This window comes from Neolamprologus multifasciatus, chromosome 4 (assembly GCF_963576455.1).
Source record: "Neolamprologus multifasciatus chromosome 4, fNeoMul1.2, whole genome shotgun sequence".
Taxonomy (NCBI): domain Eukaryota; kingdom Metazoa; phylum Chordata; class Actinopteri; order Cichliformes; family Cichlidae; genus Neolamprologus; species Neolamprologus multifasciatus.
The window spans coordinates 19,168,684-19,180,321 of NC_140442.1; the positions used below are offsets into that span (position 1 = coordinate 19,168,684).

The window sequence follows — 11,638 nt, forward strand, 5'->3', positions numbered from 1 at the left end:
TCAAAACTCATCGAAGAGCAAACAACAGAACAGTTATTGTGTTGTTGCAGTTCCTCACTGTGACCAGTAGATGGCAGTGTATACACGGCCTAAGGCTCAGCTATAACAGAGACGCTCACCGGTCCCGAAAGAAATAGTAATTTTAATATATTTTTAGAGAAATTCTGCTGTTCTGTTAAAAAGAGAATAATATGAATGTGTGGTTGTCTATTACAACAAGTTAGTGTAAGCACTAACCACTTACTCGATAGGTGGCAGTCATTCCATTCAAAGATCGGTTAAAAGTAGAAGAAGAAAACAGCGGAAGAAGATGTCTAGTTTCGCTTCCGACTGACCTATTTAGCTTATCATACTAGCTGCAGTTTTGTGCCCAACAGTGAAATTGGAGTGGATGTGGAATTCGCGTTCTTGGTCACTAAGCGGTACAGAGCAAATGAGCATTAGTAGCTTAAAGCGTGACGGAGTAGACTAGCTGCTGTTAGCCTCGTTTCTTTAGCTGTGCGATTAAAATGAGGCGTCAGATGTTAGCTGCGCCGTAAATTTACCTGGCCTCTTTACAGAAGCTAGCTAGTTGATTAACGATTGCTGGCTAATTAAAGCTATATTTTTAGTTTTGTTAGCTTAGATAGGTTCACTCTCTTAACACCTTTGGATGTTCAGTGTGGTAAGTACAGTTTACTATGAGCTAGCTCAGTGTAATTTCAGTTTAATAGTCCGATATGTCAGCAGCTGTCATATTACAGTAGACGTCAGTCAGGGGTGTCATTTGAGGTGCCTCATGTGACTGAAAGTGTTTATGTTATCTAATCAATGGCTGCCAGTAACGCCTCAGGGCTTTATGTGAAAAGGGCTAGTCTGAATCAGTTTGCTGTTTGGGGAAAAAAATGGTCATTTGATCCTAATGTTTTGTCCTGATAGATGTTCAAATTCAATCATTACAATAAACAAAGTGGATGTGGCTGAGAAAATGATGTGATTTTAGTACAGATTTAGAGGTTTGGTGACAGTTGTAATTTGGCCCTTTTTTAAAAAAAAAAATCTACACACCCACATGGTGTATTAATGTCATAGTAACACAAAGATCAGCTGAAACTCTTTTTAAATTCCCCACCGTGATTAATGATTAAGGTTATTATAGTTCACTAAAAGTAGATATGAGGAAAGGAATATTTTTGTTAAGTCGATTTAAAAAAAAAAAAAAAAGATTAAAAAACAAACAAACAAAAAACACTACTTTCACCCACACTGCTTTGAAAAAAACAATGTGTTTTTATTCTAATATTTTATTTGCCTCTGGCATTTACTCTAAATACAATATTACTTAAAAAGATGTCAAGCAGAGACTAATACAATTTTTCGAAGATTAAAACTAAATGAAAAGTAATTTGAAAATATAAAACTATAATAACCCTGTTAAGTTAATAGTTCTATCTATTTTGCTTATGCTCACACCCTCATGAGCACTTACTCCATTTCCCAGTGCACTTTGTTCTGACTTGAAATTTTTTTTTATATTCGTCATTATATGTGGCTTCTGTAGGCACAGATAATCATAACATCAGCTACAGAGCAGAAAGAGGAAAGAAAGCAGAAAGTAGCTCAGATACAAAGCTATTCTCCTAAAGTCTAAGACCTATTATGTTACTCTCAGTTAAGAAGCAGCTGAAATAGGATAATTATCCGCAGTGGCGTAAATAATATAAGACTCTTGTGTATTTCAGTCAGAAAGTGACTCTTCAACCCCATGTCTGCTGAGGCTTCAGTCGGCAGTCATGCTGCCGACTCTGCCCAGTCCACTGTTTCCCAGCCTGCCTGCCTTCACACAGATGATCACAGGAACCAGGGTCTGCTGGGGAGCAAGTACGTCAAGTTAAATGTTGGTGGCTCATTGCATTATACAACCATCCAGACATTAAGCAAGGAAGACAGCCTGCTGCGGAGCATGTGCAATGGAGAAACTGATGTTACCATAGACTCAGAAGGTGGGTGGATGTATCTCTTTGGTGAGCACTAAGATTTTGAAGACTGTGTTGTTGATATCAGGAGTTTTAACATGATGTTGAGAGTTTGAGGCAGGGTTTTATGCAGTTATACTTAGGGATGAGAATAGATAAGATTTTCACAATTCCGATTCCATCTTCGATTTCGGTTCGATTCTTTATCGATTCTCTTATCGATTCTCTTATCGATTCTTATTTTTAAAAAAGGAGAACACTAAGGTCGATTAGCTTAGAACTTTGCTTCATAACTTCTTTTTGAAGAAGATAGAAATTTAGGAGTAACATGGCCTTACAAACCCAACAGTGAGATCTTAAGAGATCCACGGCCTACAGCTCTTCAATGGGGTGTCACAGGGTCCCCGGGAAAAAAAATTGTAAATGTAAAATAATAAAATAAATATTCTTCTGTAGCTATAACATAAATTATTCTGTAGCAGTTACACAAGAATATCCAGTAATGTCCAGATCGCGCTAACATAATATGCACTGTTAGTTGATTATTTACCTGCCGCATTAACATGAGGGGACGTGCAAATGTTACCGCTGCTGCTGGGTTGAGGTTTACAAGTCCGGAGCGGAATTAAAAACACGACATTCATTTAAGGTCATCGCGTGTTTTGTGAGAAAATACTTTAGCATATTCGTAGTGTTTCCTCCCTTAAATAAAATATCTAATTTGCAAGTATTGCGTGTTGCCCGTTCTCGTAAAGTATAACCAAACTTTTGAGCCGCTTAGGCGCCATGTTTCCTGCCAGGTAAATGAAGCTCCGCAACGTGGTGACGTCATTCGGGGTGACTGGAATCGATAAGGGAATCTTTTGCAAAAATGCCAACAAGAACCGGGTTTCGATACCCATCCCTAGTTATACTTATTTCCAGAATTTAATGATAACTCTTAGTTACTGTGTATTCACTAAGCAGAATCTAAAACGGAAGTTGTGTCAAACGGCTGTTACAGTATCCTGTCACCAAGACTTGCACTGTATAGAAGGTGTAGGGTTTATTTTATGTGAGGAGACCTAAAAAATGGGCTTGAACAGAAAGTCTTACACTTTGGAAGTCATTCAGTTTTGCACCAATTCAGCCAAAATCCTTACAATACTGATGTGTTAACCTCATATCCATCACTTATTGGTAAATACAGCTGTCAGGTTTTATTTTCTTTAAGTTGTTTACACTTCTGCAGCGATCACATATTGTCGTTCTTTTCATCTTGTAAGCATTTATAACAACCAAAACAAAATAATGAATAAATGAACGATCACTCACATCATGTGCAAATTTGCAAAATTCCAAAAAAGGCCATTTATTACTGAGATAGTCCTTTTTTGTATATGTCTATACTCTCTTTCTATATCTATCCATCTATCTTTCCATCTACAAAGTTGTCCACAATTCACAAGAATGGCTGCTTCTACAGTTTTGATCACCTAGTGCAGAGGTTGGCAACTTTCAACATCAAAACAGGAATTTTTGCCCCTCCCACAGAATACTGGGAGAAAAAGCGCGCGCATGGGTGAAACAAATATGTACAAATCATTGCTTGTACATCATATCGTACGCATTTGCAATGCATTTGTCTTAATTAACTCCAGTAGTCATTTAATATAAACCCAACACTGAATTCTGGATATTTCTTCTGTTTTGTTTTATTTTTAAAACATTTTTGTATCTGTCAAAGTCCCAAGAGTATGCCTTATTAACCATACTACTGTTTTAAAAGTCCCACCAAAATAATGTTGACTCTGAAAGCTGGTAAATATTGAATTATGTTGTATCCTCTTTGTTAGCTGTTATGCTAACACATTAAAGGGGCCTCTTGACTACCTCAGTAAATATAATATAAGCATAATAACCTGAATTAAAATTCCTGAAATTACTCTCCCTTTTGCTCTAGGGTGGGTAGTTTTGGATAGATCTGGTCGGCATTTTGAGCTGGTTCTGAACTTCCTTCGAGATGGCTCAGTACCACTTCCGGAGGACCACAGAGAACTAGATGAAGTTCTAAAAGAGGCCCAGTACTACCGGGTCCAGGGACTCGTCCAACACTGTCTCAGTGTCATGCAGGTAAACACGTGGTACTAAGATTTCTTTTTTGTGGATTTTAATAAAGTGAAACATGTACAAATTTTGACATGTTTTCTTTACTTCCAGAAACAAAAGGATGTCTTTGAAAGTGTATGCCGCATACCCATGATCACCTCAGCCAAAGAAGAACAGAGGATGATTGCTACATGTAGAAAGGTAAATTTAATTCAAGTTTCATCAGTTGGCCCCTAAGCTGGATGCATATGTAATGACTGTCTAGCTGTTTGTGAATGCAATTTGGAGATGCTGAGTGCTGGCAGATAGTTATGTAGTATTTAATGTTTAGGAATCAGTCATTTTCTTAAACATTTCTTAAATGCCTAATATTAGTGACTGATGCTGTTGATGATGTTACTGTTACCCAGGACAGGGCTCTAGACTTTTTGCCATGGGTGCGCCTAATGAGAATAAAACACAGAAAAACATGAAGGAGAGTTTTTCTGGCCTGGCTTTTTATAGCAGATAACCTTCAAAATATTCTGCAATTTTGCATAATTTTAAAAAGTTTCTCCAGTATTGAACAGCAGACATTAGGCTTTCTTGTCCGACGTCATTTAAGTACGAAAAAAAAAGAAAAGAAAAAGACAGTGGCCGCTGTAAAAAAAAAAAAAAGGTAGACTGGTGGGTAATAAGCCAATGAATAATGCAGAAAACAGAGATTTGAGACGGGAAACTGTTCCTGAAGTACACACAGAGAGAGAGAGAGCTGTGCATGAAGTGTGATTTTTATCGTGGTGGAAGCAAAACAGCAAAAGTCAGAGGGAATTCATGACGACATTTATCAAATGTGAAGCGTAGTTTGCTGCTTCTTTTGCTGCTGGCTCGGCGAATTTTGGTTGGAGGGAGACAAAACCTGCAGCTCAGAATCAGCGCAAAAAGACGTAAACACAGAGCGGACCCGACGCATCAGAATCACTGAGCTCCGACAGCGTGTCCGACAGCGTGTCCGACAGCGTGTCCGACAGCGTGTCCGACAGCGTGTCCGACAGCGTGTCCGTCTACTTGCGGGTGAGAAAGCCGAGAAAGAGAAAGCTGATTCTGATGCGTCGGGTCCGCTCTGTGTTTACGTCTTTGTGTGGAATCCGTGTACCTGCTCTCATTTACTGTTTGATGGTTGTTGAAATAGTTTTGTGAGCTTTAGTCTGAGAATCTGGCATTTCTGGCAAAACACAGTTATATTTAAAAGTCGATTCAGGATTAAATGAATCGATATCGCTTTATTCAAGCTACTCACCTCCCTCTTCCAACTGCACTTTCAACTGGACTACGGCCAATCAGAGAGGTCCCGCCCCTGACTATCTCTGATTCTGGATTGATTTAGTCCACGATAGGGGTATAATGTGTGTCTGTTGATGACCACACGGAGTCGCAGAGATTTTTTGTTTTTTTTGTTTTTTTTGTTACCCGAACAGTTGGTCGTACTGGTGCAACCAAAGATTTTTTTTTTTAGTTGCACCATTGAAAAATGTGGTTGCATTTGTGATCAAATTAGTCGCACTCTAGAGCCCTGCCAGGAGATGGAAAAAGATGCACAAGAGAAAAATATTGAACAAAAAAACAAAACACAACAGTAATTATATTCAAGCCTAAAATGCTTGTAAGTATAAGTTGTAAGCACTGTGCTACATTAAACCTACAGGAGCTGCACATGGGAAACCCATGCTATGAAGCTCCAGACACAGGTTGGCACAGTTTTTGTGCTGATGTTAATCCCAGAGGAGGTTTGGAGCTCTCTAGTTTTTACTCACTATACACCTTAGCATTCGGCAAACTTCGCTCTGAAACTTTACGTGGTCTAACACTTCATGGCTGAGCTGCTGTGGTTTCTAAATGCTTCCACTTTTCAACAATACAACAGACTGTTGATTTTGGATTATCTAGGAGGGAAAATATTTCAGAAGAAAATCAAGAGGTGGGGCCCAGTATAGTATTGTATTACTTTGGTGAATAAGAAAAAAAGCTGAGATTGTTACAGGCTCCAGCAGAGACTGCTGGTAATTGTGTTTATTGTACTTGAAAAAAGAGCTTTTATTTTTCTCAACTAAAGAAGGTAGCAGGGCTTTATCTGAAGCACTCTTATATTACAGACGGACCTGTTTTTCTTAAAACATCTGTGTAAAGACTGTGGTTCCCATTTCACAAATTACAGCATTACCCTGTCAATAGAAACTCAGCATTTCCCTTGTGAGTTTCAAAATTCAATTCAATTCAATTCAATTCAATTTTATTTATATAGCGCCAAATCACAACAAATGTCGCCTCAAGGCGCTTCATAGATACAGAGAAAAGCCCAACAATCATATGACCCCCTATGAGCAAGCACTTTGGCGACAGTGGGAAGGAAAAACTCCCTTTTAACAGGAAGAAACCTCCGGCAGAACCAGGCTCAGGGAGGGGCGGCCATCTGCTGCGACCGGTTGGGGTGAGAGAAGGAAGACAGGATAAAGACATGCTGTGGAAGAGAGACAGAGATTAATAACAGATACGATTCAATACAGAGAGGTCTGTTAATACATAGTGAGTGAGAAAGGTGACTGGAAAGGAAAAACTCAATGCATCATGGGAATCCCCCGGCAGCCTACATCTATTGCAGCATAACTAAGGGAGGATTCAGGGTCACCTGGTCCAGCCCTAACTATATGCTTTAGCAAAAAGGAAGGTTTTAAGCCTAATCTTAAAAGTAGAGATAGTGTCTGTCTCCTGAATCCAAACTGGAAGCTGGTTCCACAGAAGAGGGGCCTGAAAACTGAAGGCTCTCCCTCCCATTCTACTTTTAAATACTCTAGGAACAACAAGTAGGCCTGCAGAGCGGGAGCGAAGTGCTCTAATAGGGTGATATGGTACTACAAGGTCATTAAGATAAGATGGGGCCTGATTATTTAAGACCTTGTATGTGAGGAGCAGGAAATAAAATAAAAGCCCTTAAGCTTTTCTGTGTCCAGAAACTTTCACAATACGTTTGTAGGAAATTAATAGTGTAGCACTAGATCAGGGGTCGGCAACCTGCGGCTCTTTAGTCCTTATAGTGCGGCTCCGCGTGGTTTGGGAAAAATAAATTAGAAGTATTTAGCTGAAGTGTGTTTTATTTATGTTAGTTTTGTTTTTTTAACTTGTAGTTAAACGCCAGGCATTTATCGAGACTTTCAACCCCAGGTAGGCCAGTTATGGATCTTCGGATCCACATTGTCAGCAGCTATTCTCCACCGTGAGCTATGTTAAAAACAAACACCACTCACGCCTCACAGATGACAGCTTACAGTCCTGCGTAAAGATGAAAGTGACTTCGTACAGCCCCGATTTGCATATGCTGTGTGCAGAGGTTCATGAGCAGAAGTCCCATTGTAAACATATCACGGCAGACCCGACAATGTTTGCATGAACACGCTTTTCAGCATCTCTTTATTGACCGCTTTTCACACACGGTTGCTGTACGCATACAGCCAGCTGTAGCTTTTCAGCTCACAGCCCGACATATACCAACAACAGCATAGAGAGCACAGACGTTAAGGTGGCGAGGCGTGATTGCGGGTGCCGCTCAGGTGCGTCCGCCTCCCCTGCAGTGGTGCTGCAGACCGCACCCGGTCACACACATTAACCTGGTAAAATACATATTTAGGCAGTATTTTTCATTTTTTAGCAGCATAGTGCTTTTTTTCCAATTATTTTTTTAAAAGTCAGGTCAAGGCTCCAAAAGCCCAAAGGCGATATAAGGGTGGCGGCTCACAACAGCTTTTGTTTGCTACATGGATCATTTTAGTTCAGCTGGGTGTCTTTCCTTTTGTTTATTTAAAAGTTCAAAATGTGTTAATTACATAAATAAAATGTAATTTTCCCTGTAGCACTTCATGGATTTCATAAGCAACAAACCTTAGTTGTTCACACAAAGCATAAAGGTAAAAACAACAATATATACAGCATTATCTTCATTTTAGATGTCAAAAAGTGTTTGTGGCTCCCAGTGTTTTCTTTTGCGTGGAAACCAGGTCCAAATGGCTCTTTGGGTGTTAAAGGTTGCAGACCCCTGCACTAGATGCTTGCACTTATATTTTTGTTGTTATTGTGTTGTTCACCAGCAGTGTTTTTTCTACTGAACTGACCCCTTTGGTTTAAGGTTCCTCACTTACTGTTAACTAGAAAGAGACAGTTTAAGTGTTTGTCTCGTTTTAGGTTATATTAAACGTACCCTCTTATTAATATTGCTCTTTCTCGCTCTTTTAGCCAGTAGTAAAGTTGCAGAACAACAGAGGAAACAACAAATACTCATACACCAGGTAAGATCTTTGGATTTTTAAAATGATAATGAATCCACAAAGTTCATAGATGCTTACTTTTTCCTGCTCTGCTGTGTCCAGCAACTCTGACGATAACCTGCTGAAGAACATTGAACTGTTCGACAAACTCGTGCTGCGATTTAATGGCCGCGTCCTGTTTGTCAAAGACGTGCTGGGGGATGAGATCTGCTGCTGGTCTTTTTATGGCGAAGGCCGCAAGATTGCTGAAGTGTGCTGCACTTCCATTGTCTATGCTACAGAGAAGAAGCAGACCAAAGTAAGCATTGTTTAATAAATATTAAAGCATTTGATCAACATTTTTGAGAAATACACTTACTTGCTGTCTGGTAATGATGGCAGCCTTTTAATTAACCTACAGTAAATCCAAAGAAGAGAAACCCCTCCCACTGGAGTCAGTTATTGAGCTTTCTACATTAAGAGGCAGGAAGCATGTGGTTGGATGAAAGTGATATGCAATTATGTTTTTTAAACTTATTCCTGTACCAACACCTTATATTGGGCTTATGCCCTGAAAATGTGCTTATTAATAAGCACATATTCAGGTTGCTGTACAGAGCAAATAAATATTCAGTGACCTTTCCCAAACACCTGTGCTTCTAGGTTGAGTTTCCCGAAGCCCGAATATTCGAAGAAACCCTCAATATCCTCATCTATGAGAACAACAGAGGATCTGGACCAGGAGGCTTGCACCTTTTAGATTCAAGAGGCTCCGGTTCATCGCTGGGAGCTGGTCAGTCAGAGGAAGAGGGTGCCGTGGGAGGGGATAGACGAGTACGACGGATCCACGTAAGGAGACACATAATGCACGATGAAAGAGGCCACGGTCAGCAAACTGTGTATAAGGACTAATAATGTCCAAACAAAGCAGGGGAAAGGGACTTAAACTTTGTTGGGATTTTTTTGTTTGTTTTTTGAATGTTAAGGGAATGAAAAACACGTCTTCAATGACAGCAATAGTTTGGTACGTAATTTCATTAAATGTCCTCAGACTTTTCAGAAATGTTGGTTGATGACTGATTTGTAAATTTAGGTCTGAGTGTGCGTGGAAAGGAAAATGCATTTGTTTACATGAAAACAACGTGTGTACAGTCTTTAGATGGGAAATACTGGTACTGATACTGGCATAGACATTACTTTTCAGAGGTTAATGAACCTCCTGCAAGCTACTGAATAGTCTTCAAAACCCAATGTCCTCCCATCTTTATCTTAGAGCAGACAACCTAATGTCCATGTGGGTTTTAATGACATGCACAGCCAGCCTTTTCTGTGTGTGACTTGTAGGAAACACTGTGTCAGTTTATGCAGGCTGTGAAACTTGATTCCCCTTTCTCTTCTGGAGTGAGATGCTGCCGAACATTGATGGACAGAGGACGGTGAAGTTGAGCCTAGATATTGCAACACTGGAATAAGACACAGTAGCCATTTTTTTTTTCGGGGGGGGGCTTGTGAATGATGAGAAGCTCAGTTTTCTTTATTTATGTTATTACAGCTGTTGCTTCAAGATGTTTTTTATTAATTTATGAACCTAATTTATTATTTGGTATTTAACTTTTGTATTGAGTCTTTGTGTTCACTCGTGCTCAAACGAGTTTTAATTTCAGAAAAGGTACGTTGCACTCTCTCTGCACTCAAAATTTGAATTTACTCCTGTAAATGAATAAATTGTAAGCTTACATTTCAGTTTAAGTTTTCAAGAGGAACCGAAACCATTTCTTGGATTTTGCATTTTGTTCTGAGCCATAGACTTTCACTTCTTCTCTGTCTTAAACTAAACTACAGAATTTTGGGGGGGGGGTTTGTTTGTTTTATGTTGTTTTTCTTTGGCCATATAGTGATGACAAAAGTGTTGTGTGTACTGGGTTGTATTTTTTGTTCTCTCAGGGAGAGGATTGTCTTTCTAATCTTCACTAGTGTGTAACCCTAATCACTCTGAATACTGGAAAATCTGAATGAGAGCAATATGTAACTCAGATCTTTTTATAAAATAATCTTGAAATATGCACTAATGTAATTTCCGTCCAATAGTTGTCATGGAAATATTTCAATAAATGACTGAAATCTAGTTTGGACTGTTTTTTGGTTTTTTTGCCCCTTTTATTTCTAAGATACTTTACAAAACAGACTTTCTTATAACATGTTCTTTCTGTAATATTACATAAAAACTACCATGCTGAAATTAATTAAACATAGGGGAAGTATATGCAAAAGCCAAACCAATTAGATTCGGAGTGAATCTCTTTCTCTCACTTGGGCAATGGCCTCAGCAGTGACCACTGCCCTTCTAGCCTTGGGTGGGTGTTCATCATCTTCTTTGGGCTGCTCACTTCCAGTGTTACAATGTCCCCTCTTTAGGTCCTCCTTTACTACATTTGTGGAACATCTCTAAGGTTTTCTATTTCTAGTTTAAAAAACACCAGTACAGTCTGACTGCTCATTACTGTATTGAAAACACTGCAAAAACAGCTCCAGTCAACTCTCACATAAAGAGAAAAAAAATTAAAAAGGGGGGGGAAAATATTTTAGATAATTCATTATTATTTGATTTTATAAATTAAAATTATCTTATTATCTAATGCCTTCTATTGCTAAGTATTTGGGATATATTTGGTATTAGAATAAAGTGAAATTATAATGGAAAGTACAAATTTTATTAGCTATTAGCAGCCCCCAGTATTTAGTATTATCCTTCCCAACAATATGCAAACAGCTCCACACATAGACAAGAAAAGAGACACGATAATTAACAAAAAGAAAAACCTGAAAACTGAATAAAAACTGAAAGACATGATTCAACAAAATTGGTTACATATACATTTCATATTGCCATGGTCAACAAACTAAGGATTGTATGCCTTATTACAGCTGTTTTGTTTTTTTATCTTACATTAAGATAGCACTACAGCACATTCATCACATATAGGAAACAAGGATAATTTTTTTTTTTTTTAAACTAACAAACTAATCCTGGAAAATTAAATAGAATAAAATTAATTTTAAAATGGAGTTAATTAGTTGTAGTATTTGTTAATCTGGTAAAATCTGAGGATTTGATGAACATGCTGAGACTCTGGATAGCTGCAAGACTGGGGGTCAGCTGATTTAAGAAATCTCTGTTTCTGTGGTAATATCTGTAGGGATTTTACTAAAACTTTGCTCTAGCCTATGCCCTAAAACAGCTAATACTAGAGACAAAAACTAACATAGAAACTAATAAAAACTATATAAAGCTAAACATTTTCGAAACAATAACTAAACTGA

The 11,638-nt window shown here is 38.5% G+C and overlaps 1 protein-coding gene and 1 long non-coding RNA gene across 2 annotated transcripts; both read left to right on the forward strand.

The window, feature by feature from the left end:
* Nucleotides 1-165: 165 nt before the first annotated feature.
* On the forward strand, nucleotides 166-10,442 carry kctd13 (potassium channel tetramerization domain containing 13). Its single transcript, XM_085156130.1, has 7 exons — nucleotides 166-664; nucleotides 1,722-1,982; nucleotides 3,898-4,067; nucleotides 4,155-4,244; nucleotides 8,307-8,359; nucleotides 8,441-8,636; nucleotides 8,981-10,442. Exons 2-7 carry the CDS (start codon nucleotides 1,745-1,747, stop codon nucleotides 9,227-9,229), a joined length of 996 nt encoding a protein of 331 aa, XP_085012256.1. The 5' UTR covers nucleotides 166-664; nucleotides 1,722-1,744; the 3' UTR covers nucleotides 9,230-10,442.
* LOC146520289 (uncharacterized) lies at nucleotides 4,251-8,122 on the forward strand. The gene is made up of 2 exons (XR_014873612.1): nucleotides 4,251-6,276; nucleotides 6,993-8,122. It is a non-coding gene; the product is annotated as an uncharacterized LOC146520289 (long non-coding RNA).
* Nucleotides 10,443-11,638: the final 1,196 nt, after the last annotated feature.

Bases quoted from the DNA above. Each gene is read 5' to 3' on its own strand.
- kctd13 (XM_085156130.1), top strand. From the start codon at position 1,745: ATGTCTGCTGAGGCTTCAGTCGGCAGTCATGCTGCCGACTCTGCCCAG. The intron at 4,068-4,154 runs GTAAACACGTGG...CTTTACTTCCAG, and splicing joins ACTGTCTCAGTGTCATGCAG to AAACAAAAGGATGTCTTTGA. The intron at 4,245-8,306 runs GTAAATTTAATT...TCGCTCTTTTAG, and splicing joins TGATTGCTACATGTAGAAAG to CCAGTAGTAAAGTTGCAGAA.